The following is a 26,434-nucleotide window of genomic DNA, read 5'->3' on the forward strand; positions in this document are numbered from 1 at the left end:
GCTTTTAACCAGATTCTTTCCACTAGTGGCCGTGCTGCCGAAGGGCTTATCGAGATATACGCTAGACAATCGTTCACTCTGGTCTATGCTCATATACATAAAATGACCCCATGGAATGGGTTGCAATGACTATGGAAATGGATTTCTACATGATTTCATTAAACAGTTGGTGGACCTGCTTCACAATTTATCTACAGCGTTGCTGCACGCGCTTTGGTGATGAAGTATATTTGGCATTGTGTAGAGGCCTCAGTTGCAGCAGGGTGTGCTCAAACTTGATGGCAGGTAGCCTTCCCTATATTGGGTATTTATCAAGATCACAGATCGCGAGTACTGCAGTGATATCAGTTGTCTGTGAGGCAACTCAGCCACTTTTGTTGTCTATCAAAATAGATTATTTGCATACTTTAAGGAGATCGGTTGGAGGGGAGGTTATTCGACAGAATAAATCATGAAGCTAAGGTAGCGTTACTTGAAAATGGAGAACATCTGGACCTCTAGCGTGTACCAGGGGAAAGGAACATTTATGTGCTGCTTGCGAAAATTTGCTTTACTAACACGGCATGATGTACTTTAGTTGGCATCTGCGGGTGCGGAGTCCAGGCTAGTGTGACGTATTTCCGCACCAGCAACTACTATTCAACGAATCTCAAGGGATGAGGCTGCCCTGCCGATATGGTGTTTCTTGCGTTTTAGATGGGGGGTTACTGGATAACTTTCTAAGCAGTCCATTCTGTAGGTACATAGGGCCTGCTGAATCGCCTCTTGCAGCAGTTCCCTGACAGGCAACATTTGTTTAGCTGGTGGAAATTGAAGCGTTTCCATAAAAAGGGCAAGCCTGTCGGTGGCGCAGCTACGGTGGTGCCGCTTGTTTAACAATGCCCTGGTAGTTGCTTCAACCTTTCCTGTCTTTAGTATCACATCCTGATATCATTTGAGCACCAATTGATCGGCAGAAATGCCATCTTTCTTCACCCAGGACGGACGTTTCACAGAAACAAAAGTTTAGGAATGAAACATGTGGTAAGTGGTGGACGGCACGCCTGCGCGCAGACTGCGTCTCCAGTGTTGGATTTCACAGCAGCAGCGGGGTACAATGTTTCGAGCAGCAGCACACACTACAGATGCATAAGGTAAGATTCCAAACGCATGAGGTCTTTGGTGCCACAGAAACAGGAGCCACCCTGCCTAATTGATATCGTTGCAACCCGTTGGTAGAGCTAGTCCCTCGGGAGCAATCGCGGGTAAGGTCAAGAACCCACATTAACGTTGCTGCACGTTGTCTTTATCCACTAAGTACAGAAGATACAAGCAGCATTTTATGCTGCTGTATCTGCAGAAAAAGGGCTTTTTGTGTTGACGGCCCGTTTTCCCGATAAGGTTGCAGCTGGGTCCGTCTCAACTCTTGGCAGACCGCCTCCAGGTGTTTGCAACGCCAGCACCAATACACCTGGAAACTAGAAAGGGATGCCAATTGCTTTTTGCTGAACTCATACCTTAGGTAGTTGGCTCTGTTACAGCTCGCAATAATCGATGTATCAGCGCGAGGGTCCCCACTACATCTCGATCTTAGCCGGCATATATCGTAAGCAGCAATCGAGTCTACCACCCCCACAAACTATCCAAGAGACGTGACTACACAGGCACAACCTGGTACAAGCAATTTGGGGACGGGGAGGGGATTGCGGCGGTCATGAATTCCTGTATGCTACAACTCCTGCTACATGGCAACACAAGAAGCTAGCATCCTCACGCCCTCTTCTGATGCATGCACTAGCATTGTATCCAACTGTTAAATACTTATGTGTTCATCAGTAGATGGCGTGTGCGCATATAAGTGAGTGTACTAACTTCAGACATCGCATAATACCAGCTGGTTCTGCGAATGTCTGCACGGGAAAAGCGTAGTAATCAATCCATTTGACAATAGCGTGCGAAATGGCACACATAATCCCCACTAAAAATGACCCATTAACTCCTAGCTGTCTTTTGTCACCTGAGAGTACTACTATAACCGTTGGGAGCGGCCACCCTCGACCGCCCTTTGCCGCCGCAGCAGCTGCCGCAGCTGCAGCCAGGAAGGAGCTGTGACATGGGAGCTCGTTTTCCTGGCCTTTACTCCGAAAATAACATAATTTAGAATTTCTTGTTGTTAGTTGACGTATTTTGGTATTGTTCGAGCAGCATATTGTTGCTTCGACAGTTTTGCATGCAACTTGTTGAGGCGTAGCACCGGGCCAACCAAGTAGAGAGCGCTTGAAGGGTTCTGCGGCGGCTATATTCCTCTCTGCTCGTTTTCTCCTTTTTTAATTCAGCTTAACTTTGCACTTTTTCCTGGCACCCGCTGAGCAGAGGCCTGCACCATGGCGCGTACAAAGCAGACCGCCCGGAAATCCACGGGGGGCAAGGCACCTCGCAAGCAGTTGGCGACCAAAGCAGCAAGAAAGTCCGCACCGGTTGCAGGGGGTGTAAAGAAGCCTCATAGGTATCGTCCGGGAACGGTTGCCCTGCGTGAAATTCGCAAATTCCAGAAGAACACGGACTTGTTGATTCGAAAACTACCTTTTCAGCGGCTCGTGCGTGAGATCGCCCAAGACTTCAAGACTGACCTTCGATTCCAAAGTCAGGCAATTCTCGCTCTTCAGGAGGCTGCGGAGGCTTACCTGGTCGGCCTTTTCGAGGACACCAACTTGTGCGCCATTCACGCCAAGCGAGTGACCATTATGCCCAAGGACATTCAGCTCGCCAGGAGAATCCGTGGCGAAAGATCGTGACCGCTTTAACATGAACCTTCGATTGGCTCAAAGATGTTCAGTGTGCAGCCTCATTGCTTTACATTAGCAGCCTTTGTCTGCCTATCGCCTAATTGCTTGACTCAGTCAGTGCAAGAGCTCCAGGAGCTCTAGAGGGAAGTGTAAGGGGATTATTTGGCTGGGGAAGCCCATTTGGCTACTACACGTCTTTCAAACTGGCACTATTTTACACCTTTTCAAAGATTAAATAATGGTAGATGCGCTTATCAGAGCCTGGAAGAGCCGGAGGAGGGCTGCAGTGCGGCCTGGAATTGGCGCGCCGTGAGCCCTGTGTGCTTTTTCATCGTGCTGTGGATACAAGTGCAATGGATACTTTGCGGGATCAGGGCAGCCGGCCATCCTCCTTGGGGGCAGTTGCTCCGTCAATACATATCAGACTTTTGATGCACAGCTGGAAGTTAAGTTCCCCTTGAATGCCTGCAACCAATTCGTTCGAGCGCCTGTCGTGGCCAGATAGTTGTTGTAGTTAATACCATTTTCGTCGCTAATTGTAGAGAAAGCTCCAGTACTCGGTTGTGGCTTGTATTCTGTGTGCAATACACTAGTCATAGTTAGTGCCGTTTCTGTTGCCGTATCCACTACACTAGTCGTACACTAGTCATACTTGCTGTATGCAGTACCCAGTCGTAGCTGGTACGATTGCTGTTACTACTTGTAGTGAGATCAGCTTTGTCAGTACTCATTTGTGGCCTGTTTTGACTTGTACGGATTACATTAGACAGTAGTAAGGTTCCTTTAATGCTGTAGGCGGTAGGACCGACAGGCGGTCTTTGCCGTGCTTCATCTTAACAGTTGAATAAGCTGAGTACCTGTGCAAGCCACTTCTACCGGACCAACTGCCACAGGGCAGAATCGAGAAACACCGAAAGGGGCAATTCGATTAAAAACTTCCCGAGAATCAAGATGGCCCCCTAGCATGGAGATCGCGACCAAGGGAGCGAATAAAAGGCACTTACAATTGCCTGGAAAGTACTGCAGTGCGAAAAAGCACAGGCAGGGGACAGCTTTGCCCCTGCTCACCACGGAGATTAGTCGTGGAACACTCCGTGCACAGAAAAACAAAATACGTTGGGAAAGCCTTCCCACACGTTCCCTTACTTTGCGGGGGCAAAAGTGGCAAACGTTCACTTCGTTTCGACCGAAATATCCTCAACGCGTTCCACCGGAAAATGATCTGGGCAGCAACTGCCATAAAATTAAATACACTTATGGGACATCTGCTTCACAATGCAGAGCACAGGCGGTGCCGCTGCCGATCGGACGCAGCTCCGGTGGATTGCGTGCAGGAAACAACAAGAAAATGCGTCCGAACCGCTGCTAAGTCATGCATGCAGCAAAAACGAATAAACACTACGCATGATTATTAACTCTGAAGGCAAAATAAAACCCCTCTCTAGCAGAAAGACTGTCAGTACCTTCCTATCCAGATGTTCGCCATTCATTCAAATGGCTTTGCCGGTAAAAACCACGGGAAAGGGTTTCTCTGTCTATCACAATATACATCCCGCTGTTGTCAAGCACAGTCCAACGCTTCACGTTGTTCTGAAACCTCTTTCGGAGAGTATCTCTGCACACACATCGTCCAAAGTACAAACAGCCGAGAGAGTATGTACAGATACATACATGTATGCTTACTACATATGCTACGTGCGGGTGTACTCGTGTGTATGCAGTGTATGCATATGTGATTGTACGCCAGCATGCCTGTATGGAACAAAGTGGTAACGTGACGCATGCAATAAATAAATGCACGGATATGCATGCATATAGTTGTGCGTGCGTATGCATATAGGGCACCTGATAAAGGGCATCCTGGGGTGATCATCTTCGGTCGTCGCTTCAATACCCTCCAACTCGCACAGAAGAGGCTCAACGAGGATCTGCAGGAAGGCCACTTGGTTCTGTGCCAGGCAGTGGTGAGAGTCCCGATTGCAGACGGAAGATATCGGAAGCTTCAGTCGCCTCTCAGCATCCCCCTACACAAAATTGCACAGCAACAATTATTCATCCATTATCGTTGCGATAAAGGATCAGAGCGCTCAAATGCTTTGGATGGAGAGAGAGTGAAGAAGTACAAAGAACGAATTTAATGTACTAGAAGGTGCACGGTGGCAGCTGACACTACCGGCATCAACTAGCTCCACAAATAAGCGCATTCGCAGCCTTGTGCTTATCCAGTGTAGCGGAGAGATTCGCACCTGACGGTAGAATTCTTCGGATATCTTACACGTCCAAACCAAATGATCCTTCCAACACAAAAAGGCATGAGAAAGGTCCGCCATCTTAAGCAGCATCTTGCGCACATGCAATGCGTCTTCTTCCCGGCAAAACAAGTTGAAGTCTGGGCACTCCCGTCGAGTCTGCAGACACAAAGCACCTCAAGCTAGTACAACGAAATGAAAATGAGAATAAACGCCTGTGCCAACTGCTCACAAAAGCTAGCGGATGTGGTGGTGGAGGACACCGCTGTTGTGTGAAAACAACAATTACTTATTTGATCATAACTAGTGAGAATTTGTTCAGGGCTTAAGCCAAAAACCTCACTTTACATCGAGAAACCAAGTCCACATGGTCCTTCATATCTGTAGCGAGAATAAGAGCGATTATTTGTTGTCGTAGAGCCTGGTAAGACTGCAGCAACAAAACGTGCGCATTCAATGCACAGCCAAACCCTTTGCACGGGACACATGGAATGGACTGAGAGTCGACTGCAATACTTGCACGAATGGTCTAATCGAGCCAGAGTATGAAAAGCCGCCACGATATGCTACAAAGGCGAGGTGAAGCACCTGAGAGTCTTGGGTGCAAAAGATATTGGCGGATGGTCTGCAATCCACATAAGAGACACAATACAAGTTGGGGGGTGAGAAATGTGCATTCGTGTGAGCAGAAACACATACGCAGAAACACACAACACATTCCGCACCCTTTGATAAATAAAAAATACAGTAATAAGTTGCCATGGAGAATCGATAAGCTATGGGATAAACATGTGCCGGATTTGGAAAATACGAACAACTTCGGTTACCCGCACAATAGCGTGGGCGGGAAAACACCAAACAGCTAAGGTATGCCAAAATACACATCTTCGGGAAATACATATACATGCATATACAGAACACAACAGTCGCCCGTACATCTCGTTAATGATCCTGAATAAAACGGAGGCGTGGAAGTTCTCCAAAATCGACCTGTCGTTGTAGATGGTGGCTAGCGGGTGCCGGGACTGTTGCAAGAAGCCGTTCGTCTTACCCAGATGACCTACGTCATGCGCCAAGGCCGCTAACCCCAGACAGAAACTCCCCGTTTTCTCCCTGAACCACCCGTAGCACAGGTGACAACCGTCGTTTCCCTGCCAATTTAGGTGTGTCTATGCCGCATGTATACAGACAGCTACTTCATTGATTAAATACCCCATCAAGGGGTCTTACATCGCTGAACGCACTTTCCTGGGTCCAGATCGAGCTTCGTATTCAACACCATCGCTGCATGTGCCACCTGCGCAGCGTGTGTGGCCGTGTGGTATGGGATATCTGGGTCATAGCGTGCCTAACCAATATGAGCAGCGAAAAACAAACACGACTGAGCTTCACGAAAACTAGGCGAAAGACTCATTCTTCCCGTTCCTTTCCTGTCACTGTTATGCAGAGTTAGAAGCAGGAAATGCAATGGCCCCCTGCACCTGTTCGCTAGACAGTAGCATCTCCTTCTGCCTGCTTCTACATGTTCCCTTTTCCCTACTTGTGCGTGCTGCTACCTCCTGTTGCAAGTATATTCCTGGCACAACTCACCTCAATGTGTTGCAGCAGCTGAATAACCGGCGTGTTGCCGCAGCCGAGAAGGCTCACGAAGGGCCGCAGCAGCACCCAGCCAACGCGTTGCAGCATTCCCTGGTAATTCTGTGAGAGGGAAAGGATATCTGCATCCCAGTCCAAGCCTATGCCCCCGAAGGCGGGAGGCGAGGTGAACGACTGCTGCGCACAGACATTCTACAACACATGTCGTCCTGAGTTGCCCCTAACAGCGGACAGAATATGAGCCCTCATACGCACTTTGCACCATGCTCTACAGTATCACATGCGTCCTGAACTATAGTATCATATGCGTTAACAGATTCCATTCAGGCAGCACATTCTAATGGTTAGATTAAAACAAAGCGGAAAGCAGCACGTAAATAGAAGCTACCACCCGCTACCCCCGGCATATTGCAGTTTTGCGTGCTGTGCTGCAAGCCAACTTTTCTGACTATCCATGGCAATCTGGTGCTATCTAATACGGCCTTGGTGAAATTACAACGGGAGGCAACAATCTGTGCCTGATGGTCCTGGCTAACTGTGGCTTGTCTGCAATGCAAAAGATGAAGGCACTGCAAAACTGCAGGAGCGAGAAACGTCCCCCCTCTCTTGAGACCTCATCCAATTTCAACAACAGCTAAATAAAGTTGCATTTCAACCTACTATTTGCTATTGTACACTATAGTGCACAGTGATGTGGTCGTGGAATTGCGCCGTTCAGGCTGTTATTCATAGATGGTTGTGCCGTGCTGATATCCGTGTTGTGCTGACCTATGCGTGGTACTAGTAGCGTATTGGCTGCTGCTGCCCTGCTTCTGCCGTCGCTACTCACCGATGCTGCGGTGCCGAGCGACTCGTATGAGCCTTTTCCATGCACGGCGCTTCTGTTCTTCCCGCGTGGGGTTTGAATTCGCATTGGGTTCGTGGGCTGCCCCTCAGCCACAGCCCCCAGGTCGCTGCTGTCTTCATCTTCCGTGGCCTCCGTCCCAGCGGCTGTCCTATCAGAGGCCCTTGCGGTGTCGTTGCGTGGCAGAAGCCGGCCAACGAGGAGAACGGGCCGCAAGCGGGGGGAAGTTTTCACCGGTGGACGTGTCTGTACATCCCAAGCAGGCCCTCGCTCCCTGACTCTGCCCACGACAGCAGCAGCATCACGAGGGGAAAGAACGGTCCCAGTTGGCTCGGAAGGAGCAGATGCAGGCTTTACTGCGACAGGGACCTCTGCCTCCTCAAGTGGCTCTTGACCGCGCTGTATGCTGCAGCTGCTGCTGGATCCCGAAGAAGCAGCAAAAGGAGCAGCAGCAAGCGGTGTCCAAGCAGAGACTACGCTCTCCACGTCATGCTCATCTGAGAAGGGCTGCGGGTAATCTGAACCCACGCAGCGCCGCCCACTGCTGCTGCTGCTGATGGTGCTTGGGCTGCTGCTGGCCAGCTCGCAAGCTCCGCGAACGTGAAGCCAAGCGCCGTCGTCTAGGAGAGAGCTGCTGTGAATCATCTCCTGGCTGCTCGGAATCTGCGCGTGTGCATGCACCTGCTGCTGCTGCTGTGGGATAGGTGGTGACGGGAACCCTCCCACACAAACGGGCACTTCGAAACAGCAACCCTGCGGGTTAGCATGCGTTAAAGAAGTCCGCAAATGTATCGCTGATAGCCAACGTTGACTGGCAGCCTTCGCCCCACACACACAGCACAGAAACAACCAAGCATACACCATAACCCGCAGCAGCGGTAGGGCTCTACTGCTCCCTGCTGCCCTAAAGGCTCACCGGTTCCACGGATCGATGTAACGGATGGCAAGAAGAAGAAGAATACAATTCGTCAGCACTCGACAATGCACTACTCAACCTGAACACAAAGACGAATATAGAAAATGAGGCAAGCTCAATTAATATCTGAGCTGTTGGGCGTAAGGCTCAATAGAGGCGCTGCAGCTAAATGGGGGTGCACAGAAACCCGAATTCCACGGACTGTGTGAGAGTCGTCTGCAGATGGAGAAGCAATGCGTCACACGCGACCGGGAAGGCGCGCCCTTCTGCTGCTGCAGCTCTGGCCTGCAGCACAACACCTGGACAGCAGCTGCTGCTGCAACGCCTGAACTCCATGGCACCCCCCCTTAAGTCCCCTCGAAGACTGTTATTACAATGTCTGAAGCTTAGGGTCAGGGTTACAAGCATCAGAACATACTGCCGTCAGAAGGTCCAGGGAACTGCAAGCCATCTGTTGTAGCCGCTGTTGTTGCTCCAGCTGCTCCAGTTGCTGCAGCTGCTGCAGCTGCTGCAGGTGCTCCTGCTGCTGCCCTGCCAAAGAGGAGGCGCTCAAGTCGTCCACCGGCTGCTGCGGCTTGCACTCCAGTTCCTGGAGAGAACGGACATCTAAATGGGCACTACTGCCCCTCTTACGAAGCTTGAGACAAGGCGACCCCCGCGATACTGCAGCACTGCTGCAGCCCCCTTCGCCTTCTGCGGCTGCTGCTGCTTCATTGACGTCGGCCACTGCTGCTTCTGCTGCTGCATCTGTTCCTGCTGGTTCAATTGCACCAGAGGAGTTGGACTTTGTTAGTGGCCTTCCAGCAGCCATGATTGGTATGAACTCCGTCTGCGGCTTCGCCGCGCTGACGAATCGGTTGGCGAAGCCGCAGCCCCAGATGCCGCTCAAGAGCAAAACCGCCATATACCTGCGCCCACAGTATCACAAAGCTAGCAAGTCCTTTAGCTAACCGGCTAGACGGCTAGCTAACTAACTAGATACCCAGCAAACTATCCACTTAAATAGCTAGACGAGCATGTGCTGCAAAGATTGCTAACTAGGTAGGCTCGTTGCCAGCCAACCACAGAGCCAGCTAACGGCTAGCTAGCGCAAAACGGCAACCCCTCGCAGAGGGAAAGCTCGCTAGGTAGGGGAAGAGGTCTGAAACCACGGAGTAGCTCACGTAGCCTCTGCCGCAAGAGGATGGCCGAGAAGGAAGTTCGAGACTACGACTGTCCCCACCGTCAAGACGGGAAACGCCAAGTACAACGGCCATGACCACGCTGAGCTGCACCCCAAGCAAAACGCAGCAGAAGATGCAGCAGCAAATGCAGCAAATGCAAAAACGTGCATGGTAGGACCAGCAACAGCAGCAGCACACGGGCACACGGCGGGTACAGCTGATCTCAAGGAGCAGTCTACGAGGAAGGTAGCAGCAGGAGGTGAAGCAACAGCAACCTTCACTTCTCACAAGGCAGGGGAGAAGTCTGTGAGGGAGTAGGAAACAGCGCTGGAGACCGTGAGGAGCAGCACCGTTATGAACGCGCAGACACCCATTGGCTCGTGGGACTCGCCGCCCACGTAGCCACCGCACGCCTTGTCCATCTGAACAGCAGCCCCCATGGTGGCGGCGTGAACCCTGCTAGCTGCCGCTGCTGCAGCTGCAAGCCGTGTGTCTAGGTCAGCACCTGAAGCAACAGGTGCTGAGTGGGACAGAGGAGAGCCGTCCACAGGGTTGCCAACAGCAGCTTCAGAGGCATCTCGGTGCCTCGCTGGGCTCCCCACAGCAGCAGCAAAGTCAGCATGCAGAAGGCCGTTTGGCCCTCCCCCTGCACGCAGTTTTGCTGCTGCATGCGCCTCTTCCACAAGTTTAGAGTGCTTCCGCCTTCTGTCATCCGCGTAATTCCCCATGTATACATTCGTCCACACCAACGTCAAAAGCAGCGTCTGCAGGCAAAAAGCAAAATGTGCAGCAACGGCTTGTGATGCCTCCCCCACAAAGGTCTAGGAATCTGCAGTGTATGCGCAGCAGCAGCTATAGCAGCTGCTGCACAGCGGATTCCGCTGGGGGATGAAGCTCAGGTGTTGAATTTATAATTAAGCGTTTGCAGCTTCACCAGGCTAAGGAGGAAGAGCGTGAATTGCAGGGCGGCCTTATCAGAAAGCTTGAGTTTCTTTCTGAAGGCGACAACGGCTGCATGCAGGATCCAAGCCCCAAACACCGCCCCGCAGCCGAGAGAAAAGGAGACGATAGCGCTGCGGGGGGCATGGAGAGCCTCCAGCACTTTAATGGAGACGGGCCACAGAGCAGCAACCACCAGACAGAACAGCATCGACACCCCCAAAGCACAAGCCGTCTGTCGCCTGCTGCTGGCTTCCCTGTGTTTAACCTGCTGCTGCACCGCCTCATAGCGCAGCAGCCGGAATCCTCGACCAAACCCCACAAACAACCCCTCCCACACCTGGCAACCTGTACACACGTCACAGCCCAAAACGCTACAACCTAAACCCAACGCTACTGCTACCTAAACGCCCCCAAGTGCTACTCACCCTGACTGCAGGCGGAATCTACACAGCCCTACCCCTAGCAAACCACTGACAAGGAAAGACCTATCTTGTGTCCCCTTTCTCACATGATCTCAACCAGGTGGAAGACCTGGGGTGGGGCAGGGGTTCTGACGGTGGCCAACACAACCTCTCCTTCTCTGCGTCTTCACCGGGCTGCCGCGGTGGCCCCACGCAGAACCCCTCCTCCTCCCATGAGTGCAGATGACGTGGAGCATGAAATGGGTGTCTCTGCAGCTTTGCTACGAAACCTCTGGCAGCAGAAAAGCGAGAACTGCTGCTGCTGCTGCTGCCAATACGAAGCACGCGGGTTGATGACGGCTGCGCTGCAGCTCCTGCAGACTTAGGCAGCTTCCCTCCCCATGGTCCCACAGGGATGCTGCAACTCTTGCTGTCGCTTTTGCTGAAGCTCCTGCTGAAGCTCTTGGTGCAGCTCTTGGTGCAGCTCTTGGTGCAGCTCTTGCTGCAGCTCCTGTTGCAGCTCCTGCTGCAGTGATTGGGAGAAGAAGGAACGGCACAACTCCTCCCATCGCACGCTCTTTCGTTGCCATCAAGGTCCCTTAGGCTGTAGCTACGACGGTCCTCGTCAGCAGAGACCCCCGCCATACTTCTGTGATGCCAGTCAGTGCATCCTAAAGACAAGGGTCTAGAAATGGAAACAGGCGCACAAGGCTGCCTGCATGCATGCGTGCATGGACGCAGGCAGCCCAAGTAAATGGCCACCGAGTAGGAGGGGGGGAAAAGACAGTAGATTTAGCCAAGTCTCCTTCCTCTCGAACAAAGGTGCAAACCCCAAGAGAGCGCGAAGACAACCCGATGCACCTAGCCAGCAGTCCGTGTTGAAAATCAGCAGAAAGCAGCGGCCTTCTGCGCCGGCGGATAATGCGACAAAGCTCAGCGGGCTACGATATAGTTGGGAAAACCGAATGAAGCAGTGGAAAAAGAAAAACAGGAAGCGGCGGAAGAGTGGAGCTCCTGCGCTGTACGTTCGACGGGGCGTGTAGAAGCGCCTTGATAAAGTAGACTCCCGTCACACATACAGAATGAGAAAAGAAGCATACCTGTAATACAAAGTCCACTTTAAATGAATCTTAAGAATACTTTACCAAGTGGAACCTTCTGGTTCTCTTCTTCTTGAATCCGCAGATACCATCAAGCTACCATCACGCCAAGGCACTATAGCACGTCGGGCCACGCTCAAATGCGTGTATCTGCGCATTTTTACAGCTCATAAAATGATAGTATTCGAAAATAATAACCAATAATTCATAACGACCCCAACACAGCAGCTTTAATTTGCGTGTGAAGGCGGTCAACTGCCCCCGGCCGTACGCCTCCTCCTCAGCAGCCGGTTGGGAACCAGTCCGGGGGTTTGAAGCTCTCGCTGCAGGGAAAAATAGGCGTCGAAAGAGAATACACACGACAAAAGGAACTTAAAACGAAGATAAAAGCATAGCATTTACCCTTTAAAAAAAACACCGTCAATTTTTGCGAAGATGTTCTGTCCAAGGGCAACCGGACCGCTCAGCGGGAGGCAGCACGCGAAGCAGCAAACGAATCAGGAGGCACTCCCTGTGGTGTCTGTATGCCTCCAGCCAATCATTTCCTATAAAATCGTAAACTTCTCCTTTCAGCTGCTAAACACCAGCAAACACGCAGGAGGACAAACCCGCCATCCTCAGGAGTTCCCCAGCATCCCCTTGCAGCCTCTAGCGCTGGCCAACATCAACTGTCTGGGCACCCTGCTTCCTTCCTTCCTGCTGAATTTAAAACACCATAATACACAGGTAAGCAGTAAGTAAAGGTGTTTATAGTCAGCACACACGAAATAGCTCGTGAAGACCTCTTGGACTCCCGTGCCAGCGCCGGTTCATAAGGCTCCATCAATTGGGGCGCATCGACATTGGCTGGGATCTGATTACTTCCCTGCTGCTGCACTATGCCTTGATGTGGAGTGGTAAATGCATGTAAATGTACACCTTCTGGCTATTTCACAAGGCAGGGTATGTTCTGTAGAGAAATATATCGCTTAATTCGCCCCTTGGTTTCCCCCTTGAGAAGGGGAATCATGGGAACGTTGTAGATGGGCATACAGTCGTTGCTCCCCTGAACAGGTCTGTCTTCTTCCCTTCATATTTCTTTCTTAGAAGCACCAGAAACATTGCAACTATGACTGATCATCTCCTGCACTGCATGCGGCTGATGTCACCTATCATTGAGAGTCCTTTTTAGTCTCTGTTGTTTGTGTCGATTTCCAACTGCTGGACTCTCTCCTAGTGTGTGTAAAGTGAATATAAACCATTAGAATGGAGGAACATAACACATGCGCCAGTCTAAGCTGGCACCAAGAGGGAAATCCCACCTAACTGCAGCAGCAGCAAGCATCTTGCCAGTATGTGCAGGCGCTGTTAGTTAAATGCCTGTTTCACCATATTTCTCTTGCGGCCTATGGAGAAGGTGAATAGCTGTCTTCTTGATAAGCATAAATCCACCAGAATATTCGTTTCTTTAGTATAATAAAGAATCACTTCAGTTTCTCGTGATTGGACAATAAAGCAGCTTCTGCTGCTGCTGTCAATACAAACTATCTGCTGCCAGTACAGCTGGTACTATGGTCTTCCGTTCCTACTTCGTCGAGGCTACGGTTTAGGGTTTAGTGTTGAGGACAACGTGGAACGGAGTCCCCATTGACACGAGAGGAAAGGGACCTCTTGTTATGTGTATACCTACATCAACGGGACACGTCTTTTACCCGATGCTGTACTATGCTCATCTTACCATTTACATTGTCTTTGTATACACTAAATAAAACAAATTAAAAAGGGTAAGCAGCAGTATAAGCTTCATATAAGTGCATATATTGCCTACTGAATCGCGTATCTTTATTCCCTTCCCTCATGAAGAAGCATTAAGAAAACTAGAAGAGAAGCAGCAGCAGCAGCAAACAAGTGCTGCACGCGCCACCACCTCTTCCCTGTGTTAAGTTTTGTTCTATAACAAAGAACAAACATTGAATAGGGGGAGATACATTATAATACATAAAATAGTACATAAAGCCACTCCCCTTGTGTCTGTCTATGGACTACAAGACTAGATATAAAAAACCCCTTCTCCCTTCTTTACTATAAATAGATTGGTGTGTGTGTTATTATTATTATATTCCTCGCACATTATCCCCATGGAAATAGGAATACCAATAAAACGAATGAATATAAATAAGGACATTATAGGAAGTCTTCTTCTATCTGTCTGCAGCTGTCTATTGTGCCATCCCCTTTATACTGCTCTACAGGTTTTAAATGTTGTAAGGATTGATAAGTCTTTAATTCTCTTTGAATACGTTTTTCTTCTTCTTCTTGTTGCTGCCTAAGTTTTTCTTGTTGTAGTTTTTGTTTCCTTTCATTACGTTCTCTTCTATCACGTTCAAGTTTTTTTTCCTCAAGATTTATATTAGGTTCAGCTTTCGTCTTCTCTAATCTTTTTATCATCTCCTTATCCTTCTTTACGTTATTTATGTACTTTACCATGTTCTGCTGCTTAAATCCTACCTGTCCGGTGTCCATACTGGCGGTTTTCTTTAGATTAGATGCTGGGGTATATACAATTGTTACTTCTGATTGTTTACATCCTTCAATAGAGTTGTGTTTTGTTAGTTGGCAAGCTTCCTCGATTACTGCTGGTGGCAGACTCTCGTAGTCTGCAGCAAACAAACAAATAAACAAATAAGTGTATATTCACCATTTAAAAAAATATGCATTAAATGACTAAACAACACAAGAAAGCCACCATGAAAAACAAGAAAAAAATCAAGTATTTCGCACACCTACCCCAAGGTTCGTGGAAAGATCTTTAATTTAAATTAATTAATTATAAGATTAATTTAATTTTAATTTATATAATTTAATTTATTACATTTTATTAAGAGCGTACCTGTTTGTCCGTAAGGCATACGAACATATACATGAGCACTAGATAGCTCACTAACGTGAAACCAAACATCTTCAGGAAATGCAAAAACAATTAAATTTTCATTTTCATATTTATCTCGGCCCATGTATATTTCGTAACCTGGGGCTGCATGCACATGCACATGCATGCATACAAAGCACATATTATTTTATAACTAATACATATTATTTGTATATAATATATATAACATCTTTATTCATGCACCATTTTCATATAATATATATTATTCATATATTATATACAACCTTTATTCGTGGTTGATGGCATGAGCTGCAAGCATTCATAAAACCAACATAATAATACATATTATTTATATACAATAAACTATTTATTTCTCATTGGTAGGGGTAATACAAAGTTAACGATGTTCGCATATAAAATACTTAATTCATAACTATAAACCCTAAAATCTAAACCTTCATTATCAACTTCATTAACTGCCCCCTCTCCAACGCTCCCGACTACCCCGCACTGCATCATAAACCCTAAACCCTAAACCCTCGTCTTGAATGTGTGTATGGGACATACTGGAGCACTGGTATGTGAACACCATTTTCTTGCTTTATTAAGAGGAAGAAATAAATAAATAAACAGCAGCTAGTCCTTAAGCCTTAATAGGGGGCACCTTAACTCTCTTCTCTCCCGCAGCAGCAGCAGCTAATGCAGCAGTAACTCCTAGGCAATACCTGCTAATGTACTGCTGCTGCTGCCACTGCTGCTCCTCCTGCTACTGCTGCAGTTGGGATCTGCGTGCTGCTACTAATAGTGCTGCTGCGGTTATTGCTGTTGCTGCTGCCGCGGAGCCCAACAGCCCTACAGATGCTGCTGCCACTTTTTTACTGTACTTTTATTATTTAATTTGAAATAGGAAAATAAATTTAATGAAAAGCGAAAGAAAATGAAGAAAAACAACTCATAATAGCCGCACGAAGAAGAACTTCTCCAGGCCTGCTCTATGTATACACACGAGACAAGCAACACTCTACGACTCCTTTCCCTTGCTTGCAACAAATATAAAACATAAATAAACAAATAAATAAATAAATATGAAAATCAATGACTAAAATATATTTATTGTTAATGCAGCTCTAACCCCATGGTAGCCTTGTGGGGGCTAGGGGCCCCCCTGTACCCTGGCCGTTGCCCCCCTCACGCATACATATGATGCAACTGGAGGATAAAAATAAATATTTAATTAAAATATTTAATTAATCATTTATTTATATTTGGTTTTAAAATCATAAACGGAAAGAAAATTTGCACTTAATCGGAATAAATTTTCCTCCCTTTCGTCACGATCGAGACATGGTGTGCTCCTTCCGCGCGCTCTGTTGTCTGCAGCAGCAGAAGGATTTGCTTGCTATTGAATAGCAATTACGTGTACTATTTTTATCTTTTATTAACGACACACTAGTAACTCCACTTACACTCAATAGATCCTACAGTTATATAAAGAAGAAACTAGAGAACAACAGGAAGCTTGACTAACTATGTAACTCCTCAATATCTAAAGGCAAAGGCTTTACTCAATTCGCTTCTGTTGCTGCATCTCGCCCCTAAACCCAACACCATGCATGCATGGTAAGCATCCATTAGAGGCATGCATGCGTGCATGTGTGCATGCATGCATGGGCTTAGAGCGATCAAACAGCCCCAAATGTAGCTATGGCTTCGCTCTTTGTGTGTGTAGCTGCAGAAGCCTTCCTAGCATCTTTGCTGCTGCAGCAGCAGCATCAGCAGCAAAAAAGTGCTTCGCTGCAGCAGCAAGAAAGTGCTTCGCTGCAGCAGCAAGGGGGCACGCGGCACTATTTGCTTGTTATAAAACACCAGCGTTTTCCTGGGTGTACACCACACCACTTAAAAATTATTCCTTAAACTACTTTCAAACCGGTCGGGTGTACTCTGTGGTGCTGCTGCTCCTGCTGCCGCTGCTACTGCTGCTGCTCCTCCTCCTCAGTCTCGCAGCAACTCTTCCAAATCAATGTCATCGACATTCGGGGCAGCAGCGGGGGCTGCTGGGGAAGGACTTTTCTTTGCCCATGGTTGCTGCTTGTGTTGCTGCTGATGTTGCTGCTGCTGCATTTGATGGTGCATTTGCTGGTGCTGGTGGCGTTGCGGCTGCATTTGCCGCTGCTGCTGGTGTTGATGTTGCACTTGCTGCTGCTGCTGATGCATGGCTGCTGCTGATCCTAAAACCTCTGGAGGGTCTTCAATGCCTTCACCTGCCCACGAATCGTCCAGAGCAAGCTCGAGCTCCTGTTCCCCAGAAGCAGCAGCAGCGGGAGGTGCTGCTGCTGGTGCTGCTGCCACTCTTGCATCTTCATCTCCTCCTACGGCACCCCATTCATCATCAAGGTTCAAGGATGCATCGTCATCCGCTGCAGCAGAATTTGCTGCTGTTGCTGCGGCTTCTGTTCTACGTGCTTCTGTACTTGCTGCTGCTGCAGAAGGCGCTGGTGCTACTGCTGCAGAAGGCGCTGGTGCTGCTGCTGATGATGATGATGGGGCTTTTGTGCCATTCTGAGTTGCTGGGGCTCCCCAATCATCGTCAAAGTCGATATCATCTTCCTCAGTTGCTTCTGCTGCTGCTGTTGCTCCTGCATGTGCAGCTGGTACAGACGACCCTGCTGCTGCAGGTGCTGCTGCTGCAGGTGCTGCTGCGGCAGGTGCTGCTGCTGCAGCAAGTGCTGCTGTTCCTTTCTTTGTGTCTCCTCCAGTTGCTGCGACTCCCCAGTCGTCTTGAAAGTCCAGGTCCTCATCTTCATATGCTCCAGCTGCTGCAGCAGGTGCTGCTGCTGCAGCAGGTGCTGCTGCTGCTGCTGCTGCTGGAGGTGCTGCTGCTGCTGCTGCTGCTGGAGGTGCTGCTGCTGCAGAACCCGTTGGTACTGCTGGTGCTCCATGAGTTGTTGGGGCTCCCCAGTCATCGTTGAAGTCTAGATCTTCGTCTTCAGAAGCATCTGCTGCTGCCGTTGTTGTTGGTGCTGCACCTGCTGTTGCTGCTGCTGCAGGTTGGCCTGCTGCAGCTGCAGCTGTTGCTGGTGCTGCTGCTGTAGGTGCTGCTGTTCGTTTATTTGCTTCTGTAGGAGGTTGAGGGCTTCCCCAGTCATCTTCGAAGTCGATGTCGTCTCCAGAATCAGAAGCTGCAGCTGCAGCTGCTGTTGCTGCTGATGCTGCAACAGGTGCTCCTACTGCAGCAACAGTGGGCTCCGCTGCTGCTGCTCCAAGGACTGTAGTACGTGGGCGTTCCTCAGTGTGAGCCTCTGGGGTTCCCCGTGCACCTCCCAAGCCCAGACACTGTTGATCAGTTGCTGCTTCTGTTGCTGCTGCTGTCTCCGCAGCGGTTGCTTGTGCCGTTTTTGTTGCTGCAGCAGCAGCTTCTGCTTGCCTACTCACGACTGGTTGTGCTGGAGGAGCTCCCCAGTCATCTTCCAAATCAATATCCTCCTCTTCAGCTGCTGCTGCTACTGCTGCTGGTGTTGCTTTTGCTGGTGCTGCTGCTGGTGTGCGTGCCTTTATGCTCGTTGGCTTAACTCCCCAATCGTCGTCGAAATCCAAATCATCCTCGTCAGATGCTTCTGCTGCTGCTGTAGGTGATGCTGCTGCAGGTTTTTCTGCCGCAGGAGCTGCTGCTGCAGGTGCTGGTGCTGCCGTTGCTGCTGCTGCTGCTGCCGGAGCTTCTGCTGCAGATGCTGCTGCTGCAGGTGCTGCTGTAGGCTTCGTTAACTGAGTTGTCGACACCCCCCAGTCATCATCAAAGTCCAGGTCTTCCTCTTCAACTGCTTCTGCTGCAGCAGGTACTGCTGCAGCAGGCGCTGCTGCAGCAGATGATGCCGCAGCAGGTACAGCTGCAACAGGTGGTGCTGAAGCAGGTGCTGCTACAGCAGGTGCTGCAGCAGCAGGTGCTGCAGCAGCAGGTGCTGCAGCAGCAGGAGCTGCTGAATCCTTGTCTTTGGTTAACTGAGCTGTCGACACTCCCCAGTCATCTTGGAAGTCTATATCATCCTCGTCAGCTGTTGCTGCTGCTGCAGCAGGTGCAACCACTGCAGCAGTAGCAGCAGTAGCAGCAGCACCTTGAGCTGCTGGTGTTGTTGTTGCTGCAGGAGCTGCTGCAGCAGTTAAAGAGTCTTTGCTAGCTAGTCGCTCGGTATCAAAGTTATCGTCGTCCCACCCTCTCAACCCAGCTTGCCTTATACCTTCCTGCTGCTGTTGCTCCTGTTGCTGCTGCTGCTGCATTTGTTGCTGGTGTTGCTGTTGCGGTGGCGACTTGGCAGCATCCTGATTGAACCAGTCCACTTGCTGCCTACTCTCCACTTGCTGCTGTTGTTGCTCCAGCAGTTCTTCATGATACCGTTGCTGTTGCTGCTGTTGCTGCTGCTGCTGGTGTTGCTGGTTCCGGTCCGGCGAAAGATCAGCAGCTAGTAACTCCGCCTGCTGCTGGTGTTGCTGCTGCTGCAGCAGATCTTGCTGCTGCTGCTGCCGCTCCTCAACCAGCTCCGCTTCCCACTCCTCACCAGCCTCCCATCGGCTTTCAGGAGAGAGAGTTTGCTGCTGTTTTTCTTGCTGCTGCTGTTGGTATTGCTGAGCTCCATGCTGCTGCTGCGCTTCTTGCTGCTGCTGCGCTTCTTGCTTCTGCTGCGCTTCTTGCTGCTGCTGCGCTTCTTGCTTCTGCTGCGCTTCTTGCTGCTGCTGCGCGGCTTGCTTCTGCTGCGCTTCTTGCTGATGTTGCTCTTTTTGTTGCTGCTGCTGGTCTTCCCCTATGTCGCTCAGCCAGTCGTCGTCTCCCCAACCCCCTGCAGCTGAATCAGCTTCCAACGTTAGCTGCTGCTGCTTTCTCAGTTGTTGCTGTTGCTGCTGCTCTCGCTGCTGCTGCTGCTGCTGCGGTTTGCGTTGAGCTTGTTGAGCACTCGCTGCTTCCAGGTTGGAGAGGTTGCTGCTGCTGCCAGCAGCAGCAAGTGCCTTAGATGCTTCTGATGCTGCATTTGCTGCCGCTGCAGTTGCTGCTGCTGCTGTATCTAGGCGCGTTCCTGCTTCTTTTATCGCTGCAGCAACTGCTGCAGCCTTCTGCTGCTGCTCGGCAGCGTCTACGTCTTGGTGACGACGAAGCTCTGCTGCTGCTGCTGCTGCTGCAACAACCGCAGCAGTCGATCTCTCTGCTACCTGCGCAGCTGCTGCTGCTTCCTGAGCACTTAGCTGTTGCTGCGTTTCTCTCAGCGACCTGAAGCACACGGTTGACAGACACATTGGTGGCTACTGTTGTTGCTGCTGCTGCTGAGGTTGCAACGGCAGCCACAGGTCCAACCTCTCGTTGCAGCTGTTGCTGCTGTTGTCGCTTCTCTTGCGCCTCGTGCAACTCACTGCTCTAGCTGCTGATTTGCTTCTAGCAGCTGCTCCTTCTGCTGCTGCAGCTCCTGCAGCGACGTCATCATGTGGCTCTGCAGCAGAAACAGCAGCAACAATACAGGACATGGAACTGCAGCAGCACCACTAATCGCAGCACCGCATCCAGAAGAAACAGCAACAGTTACAGAACGAACAGCAGCAACAGTAGCTGTAAGTATGACACGCAGAGCCACCACAGCAGGGTACAGGAGCAGCAGCAGCAGCAGCAGCAGCAGCAGGAGCCTACAGCAGTCTCCTCAATTCTCCCATTGCACTTCTCCAGAAGCGCCTTCGTCTCCGCCTCAGCCCCCTCAGCTGCTAACCTGTTCATACACCCCAGCAGCAGCAACAGAAGCAGCAGCTGCAGCTGAGGCACCAGCAGTTGCAGAAGCAGCAGTCTACACCGGTGCAGCAACAGCAGTAGGTGGTGCACTGCTGCTGCTGAAGCATCAGCATTTACCTGCCACTGACATCCCGTTCAACAGAATACAACTCCAACTGTTGGTGCTGCTGCTGCTGCTGCTGCTTCTGGCCCCACAACAAGCCCAACTGCATAGCCAATGCTGCTGTCTCCTGCGAAGCCGCCAGCGCAATACCTGCAGGGCAGAAGCACAAGCAACGACGAGCCACTGTACCTGCTGTTGCTGCTGCTGCTGCTGCTGAAGCCACTGCTGTATTGATCGTTACTGTCCTCCTTAGCGCTATTCTTGCTATCACTTCTGCCGTTGCTGCTGCTGCTACCGTTGCTGCTGCTGCTGCCGTTGCTGCTGCCGCGGCATCGGGGAGGTGACTGCTGCAGCAGCAGACATACCTCTCATCTGCTGCAGCCGCAGAAGAAGCTCCCGTTCACGAAGAGCAGCACAAGACTCTTGCTGCTGCCGTTGCTGCAGCAGCAGCTCTGCCCTTTGCTGCTGCTTCTCCAGCTGCTGCCGCAGCAGCTTCTTTTCCTCTTCATACGCCGCAGATACTGCAGGCAAAGAGGACACAAAAAATGCCAACAGAATGCACAGATTTGCTGCACACCCAGCAACAGCATCAGCAACAGCAACAACAGCAACAGCAGCAGCAGCGCTCACAGGAAGCAACGATGGTCGAATCTCCTGCAACACCATCGCTGGATGTGTGCTGCTGCTGCTGCTGCAGCTGCTGCAGCTGAGGCACCTGCTTAGCCACCTCATTGAAGAGCTGTACTGCTGCGGCGCTGGCGGACGCAGCAGCAGCTGCAGCAGAAGCGGCAGCATCAACACGACCAGCAGCAGCAGACGCAGCCACTGCTGCTGCTCTATCTCGCTGCTGCGCTGCAGCAAGATTCTCCGCTGCAGCAGCAGCTTGCTTCTGCAGCTCCTGCTGCAGTTTCTGGACGGTCTGCTGCTGTTGCTGCTGCACTTGCTGCAACTCCCGATGCTTCTTCCGGAGCTCTTCAGCGTGCTGCTGCTGCTGCTGCACTAGCTGCTGCTCCTTCTGGTGCAGCAACTGCTGGTGCTGCTGCTGCTGTTGCTGCAGCTGCTTACGCTCCTTCTCGAGGTTCTCAAGAGCCTCTTTCAACTGGCGTTCTGTCTGCTGCTGCTGCTGCTGCTGCTCCTGCTGTGCTTGCTGCAGCATATGCTCCATTGAATTCTTCGTTTCTGTGTGCAGCCGCTGCTCCGCCTCCAACTGCTGCTGCTGCTGCTCTAGCTGCTGCTGCAGCCGCTGCAGCTGCTGCTGGTGCTCCATTGCTGTAGACGCTTGTTGCTGTTGCGCTTCTTCTCTCTCCAGCGCGTGCTGCTGCTGTTGTTGCTGTTGCTGCTGCTGCATCTGCTCGCGCTGTTGCTCCAAATTCTGCACTTCAGTCTTGAGCTGTTCAATTTGCTGCAGCAGCAGTTGCTGCTCTTGCTGCTGCTGCTGCTGCTGAAGTGGGTCGCCGCCTTGCAGCACCTCCTGTTCTCTGTTGAAGGGTGCTGCTGCATGCTGCTGTCGCAGTCCCTCCTCCAGCCGCTGCTGCTCCTGCAGCTGTTGCTCCCACTCTTGCTGCTGCTGCTGCTGCTGCTGTTGTTGTTGTTCCAACGAGCCCTCAAGCTCCTCTGTAGGGCGCTGCTCTGCTGCAAGCCGCGTGGCTGCTGCTTGGAGTGTATGGACACCGTTGGTCTGTGGCTCCTCATGTTTTGCATGCAGCAGCAGCTGCTGCTGCTCGCGAATTTGCTGCCTTTGCTGCTGAATCTGCTGCTGTTGTTGCTGCAGTTGCTGCTGCTGCTGCTGCAGTTGCTGCTGCTGCTGCTCACACTGCTCAGACAGACGACGGATTCTTTCCTCTAGCTGCTCCTGCATTGCAGCTGCTTCCTCCTGTGCTGCAGTGGCTGCTGCTGCAGCATCTGCTGCTGCTGCTGCTGAGGCAGCTGCTGCAACTTGCCTTTCATGCTGCACCTGCTGGTGCTGCTGCTCTTCCTCCTGCTGCTGCTCCATCTGCAGCTCAGCCTGCCGCTGCAGCTCCCTTATTTCGTCGTCTCTGTCCTCCAGCAACTCTTCGAGAAGATGGAGCTGTTGCTGCTGCTGCTGCAGTAGAACTTCTTGCTGCTGCAGCCGCCGTTCTTGCTGCTGCTGCTGCTGCTGCTGCTGAGGCGCACCCGATGCCCCGCTGACCGCTTCGCTGATCCTCTCTCTTTGCTGCTGCTCCCCGTGCTGTTCTTGTTGCATCAGCTGCTGCACACGCTGCTGCATCTGTTCAAGCACTTTTTGCTGCTGCTCCTGCTGATTCTGAAACTCTCGCTGCTGCTGCTCCAGCTGCTGCGCATGCTGCTGCTCCGCCTGCTGCTGCTGTAGCTGCAGCGCTTCCTTCTCTGCAGCAACCTGGCTGTAGCTTTTCAACAACTGCTCCAGCTGCTGCTGCAGTGAATGCTCCTGCTGCTGCTGCTGCTGCTGTTGCTGCTGCTCTGCTGCCTCTGGCTGCTGCTTCTGCTCTAGTCGCATCTCAGCAACAAAGAGCTGCAGCTCTTGCTGCAACGCAGCGCGCTCATCCTGAAGCTGCTTCAGCTTCTCGCCTACTTGCTGCTGCTGCTGTTGTTGCTGCAGCTCTTGCTGTTTCTTCTCTTGCTGCTCTTGCTGTTTTTGCTGCTCCTGCTGCTCCAGCTGCCGTTGCAAGGCATCACGCTGCTGCTCTGCATGCTGCAGCAGCTGCTGCAGCTCCTCGACCTTTTGAACGGGAACAGTTTCCTGCTGCTGCTGCTGCAGTTGCTGCTGAAGGGCATCGCGCTGCTGCTCCGCCTTCTGCAGCAACTGCTGCAGCTCCTCCACTTGCTGCATAGCTGCTTTCTGCTGCTCCTGCTGCTGCAGATGCAGCTGCAATTGCTCCTGCAGAGTCGCTACTTCCTTCGCGTGTGCGTCCTGCTGCTGCTGCAGCTGTTGCTGCAACAGATCTTGCTGTTGCTTGTCCTGCTGCTGAAGCAGTTGCTGCTGCAGCTGCTGCAACTTCTCTTCATGCTCCTGTTGCAGCTGCTTTTGCTGCCGTTCAAGTTCCTGCTGCTGGTACTGGTTGTGCTGCTGCAGCTGCTGTTCGTGCTGCTGCTGCTGTTCCTGCAGCAGCTGCTGGTATTGCTGCTGCTGTTGCTCAAGGTTTTGCTGCAGCGCCGTCACCTTTGTTTTCTGCTCCTCCAGGACTATCTCAAGGTCATGCTGCTGCTGTTGCTGTTGCTGCAGTTGCTGCTGCAGTTGCTGCAGTTGCTGCTGCAGCTCCGCGTTGCTCTGTTGAAGACGCACTAGCTCCTCTTGAGATGTTTGCTGCTGCTGTTGCTGCTGCAGCTGCTGAATCGACCGCTCTCTCTCCTGCAACAATTCTTCTTGCTGCTGCCTCAGGAGTGCCTGTTGCTGCAGCTCCTGCTGCAGTTCTTGCTGCTGCTGCTGCTGCTGTCGGAGCTGCTCCTGCAGCGCCTCCACTATCTGCTCCTTTTCCTTAATGGGCTGCTGCTGCTGCTGCTGCTGCTGTTGCTGCTGCAGCTCTTGCTGCAGCCGTGCAATAGACTGCTGCAACGCAGCATGTTCCTCGGCGCTTTGCTGCTGTTGCTGCTGCCGCTGTTGCTGTGCCTCCGCCAGCTCTTGCTGCTGTCGCTGTATCAATTTCTCTTGTTCCTGCAGTTTTTCTTGCTGCTGCTTCAGTTGCGATTCCTGCTGCTGCAGTAGCATCAACTGCTGCTGCTGCTGCTGCTGCTGCTGCTGCTGCTGCTTCCCTTCCTCCTCACCTGAAATTCCCCAGTCGTCACTCAGATCAATTTCTGTGCCTGAAGATTGTTGCACTTGCTGCTGTTGCTGCTGCTGCTGCTGCTGCAGTTGTTGCTGGCGCTGCTGCTTCAGCTCCTGCTGCAATAGTTGCAGTGTACGTTCTAGGTCTGCTGTCTGCTGCTGCAGCTGCTGCTTCTCCTGTGCCTCCCGCTGCAGCAGCAGCTGCTGGCGCTCTACCAGCTGCAGCAGCGCAGCATAGCTGGATTGCCCAGAACCTGCTGCTGCTGCATCTGCTGCTGTTGTTGCTGCATGCGTTTTTGTCGCAGCAGCGGTCGGTTTGGCTGCCAACGAGGCTCCCTTGTCGAGCTGCTCTGCGTTCACTCCGGTTTGCTGCTGCTGCTGCTGCTGTTGCTGCTGCTGTTGCTGCTGCTGCTCTTCCTCATTTTCCGACAGCTCGTCATCTCTCAGCACGGAGGAGACAAAAGAAGAAATCCACATCCTGCTGCTGTTGTTGCTGCTATGGCTGCTGCTACTGCTGCTGTTGCTACTGTTGCTGCTGCTGCTGCTGCTGCTGTGTTTCAGCAAGGAGCCCTGATGCTGCAGCAGCTGCAGCAGCAGTGTTCAGCTCTAGAAGACTACTGCTGCTGCTGCAGTAGCACAGTTTTGCTGTAGAAGATTCTTGCTGCTGCTCTTGCTGCTGCGGTGTCCCAACCGGCGGGAGTGCTGCGTTTGCTGCTGCGGCGGCTGTTGCTGCTGCTGCTGCAACAGGTTCTATTGCTTCTGCAAGCTCTCAACTTGCTCTAGAGACCTCGGCCTTCTTGGCACTGCTGCAGCAGCTGCTGCTGCCGCTGCTCCTGCATGTGTCTTTGCGTTTGCCCAGTGCTGCTGCTGTCACCCCTGCTGCTGCTGCTGCTATGGGAGTAAAATTGGGTGTATATATTGTTGCTGCTGCTGCTCTGTAGTTCCGAAACGAGAGCATATATATGCTGCAGTTGCTGCTGCTGTCTCCTGCAGCAGCAGCGGCTGCTGCTGCTGCTGCTGCTGCTGCCAAATAGCAGGTGGAGTTGCAGTGTATATGAATTAATATACAGCAGAGATATTCCCGATTTTTGTTGTTGCTGCTGCGGTCGCTGCTGCTGTTGCTGCTGCTGCGGCTGCTGCTGCTGTTGCAGGCGGGCCCTTCGGCCGCCGGAGAGGGCCGCCGACAGCAGCGGAGCAGCAGCATGAGCAGCAACAGCAGCACTAACAACAGTTACAGCAGCAGCAGCAGCAGTAACAGCAAAAGTAGCAACAGGTTTTAAGAGTCTTGATAAACAGCATAAAGCAACTCCCCACACTTCTTATCTGCTGCTGCCTCCAGCAGCACTCGAGTCCTCACCGATCCGCTGCTGCTGCTGCTGCTGCTGCTGCTGTTGATAATGCAGGGCAGCCTCTGCAGCTATATTGAGTAGTGATGTTGCAGTAATAGCAGCAGCACCGGCAACAGCAGCACCTGCTGCTGCTACTGGTGCGATGTGCAGCTGGGGGTTGTCGAGCCCATTCCCCCTGCTGCTGCTGTTGCTGCTGCTGCACGCTCTCCTCATCAGTTCCTGCTCCTGCATACACTCCCTTCCACGTAGCAGCAGCCGCAGCAGCAGCAGCAGCTACTCACTTTCTTTTCTCAGGGCACCCAGCGCTCCCAGCACGTGCATTAGCAGCAACAGCAACAGCTGCAACAGACGCTGCAACACAAGCTACAGCAGGAGCAGCAGCAGCAGCAGCAGCCCGTATGGCCCTTCTGATCTTCTTGCCAAGGAGCTCTGCAGCAGGAAATGCTTCAGGCTGAATACCAGCAGCAAGACATCGTGCGGATCTGCTGCTGCTGCTGATAATGGCAGGGGCAATGGCCCTAATAGGGCAGTACCAACAGCAGCAGGACCGGCAGCAGCAGACGAACCACCACCTGCTGCTGCTGCTGCTGCTGCTGCTGCAGGTGGAGTGTAT

At 51.6% G+C, this 26,434-nt stretch overlaps 4 protein-coding genes across 4 annotated transcripts; 1 reads left to right on the plus strand and 3 right to left on the minus strand.

Annotated features, from left to right (window-relative positions):
- Window positions 1–2,363: 2,363 nt before the first annotated feature.
- Window positions 2,364–2,774, plus strand: EMWEY_00009460 (Histone H3, related; the record flags this gene model as incomplete). The annotated part of the gene is made up of 1 exon (XM_013482437.1): window positions 2,364–2,774. One exon carries the CDS (start codon window positions 2,364–2,366, stop codon window positions 2,772–2,774), a length of 411 nt encoding a protein of 136 aa, XP_013337891.1.
- A 1,458-nt stretch (window positions 2,775–4,232) lies between these two features.
- EMWEY_00009470 (calcium/calmodulin-dependent 3', 5'-cyclic nucleotide phosphodiesterase, putative) lies at window positions 4,233–13,688 on the minus strand (the record flags this gene model as incomplete). The annotated part of the gene is made up of 18 exons (XM_013482438.1): window positions 4,233–4,380; window positions 4,611–4,789; window positions 5,012–5,173; window positions 5,358–5,444; window positions 5,603–5,639; window positions 5,951–6,127; window positions 6,259–6,362; window positions 6,605–6,787; window positions 7,440–8,273; window positions 8,371–8,449; window positions 8,745–9,278; window positions 9,534–9,638; window positions 9,822–10,297; window positions 10,468–10,820; window positions 11,068–11,522; window positions 12,022–12,126; window positions 12,437–12,549; window positions 13,668–13,688. The coding sequence occupies 18 exons, from the start codon at window positions 13,686–13,688 to the stop codon at window positions 4,233–4,235; spliced, it is 4,152 nt and encodes a 1,383-aa protein (XP_013337892.1).
- Window positions 13,689–14,139: 451 nt separating this feature from the next.
- Window positions 14,140–15,361, minus strand: EMWEY_00009480 (hypothetical protein, conserved; the record flags this gene model as incomplete). Its single annotated transcript, XM_013482439.1, has 3 exons — window positions 14,140–14,612; window positions 14,846–14,989; window positions 15,301–15,361. The coding sequence occupies 3 exons, from the start codon at window positions 15,359–15,361 to the stop codon at window positions 14,140–14,142; spliced, it is 678 nt and encodes a 225-aa protein (XP_013337893.1).
- A 1,476-nt stretch (window positions 15,362–16,837) lies between these two features.
- Window positions 16,838–24,949, minus strand: EMWEY_00009490 (hypothetical protein, conserved; the record flags this gene model as incomplete). Its single annotated transcript, XM_013482440.1, has 6 exons — window positions 16,838–20,099; window positions 20,240–20,316; window positions 20,511–20,586; window positions 20,724–20,859; window positions 21,075–21,230; window positions 21,340–24,949. The coding sequence occupies 6 exons, from the start codon at window positions 24,947–24,949 to the stop codon at window positions 16,838–16,840; spliced, it is 7,317 nt and encodes a 2,438-aa protein (XP_013337894.1).
- Window positions 24,950–26,434: the final 1,485 nt, after the last annotated feature.

Source organism: Eimeria maxima, genomic scaffold, assembly GCF_000499605.1.
Source record: "Eimeria maxima Weybridge genomic scaffold, Emw_scaff62, whole genome shotgun sequence".
Classification (NCBI taxonomy): Eukaryota; Apicomplexa; class Conoidasida; order Eucoccidiorida; family Eimeriidae; genus Eimeria; species Eimeria maxima.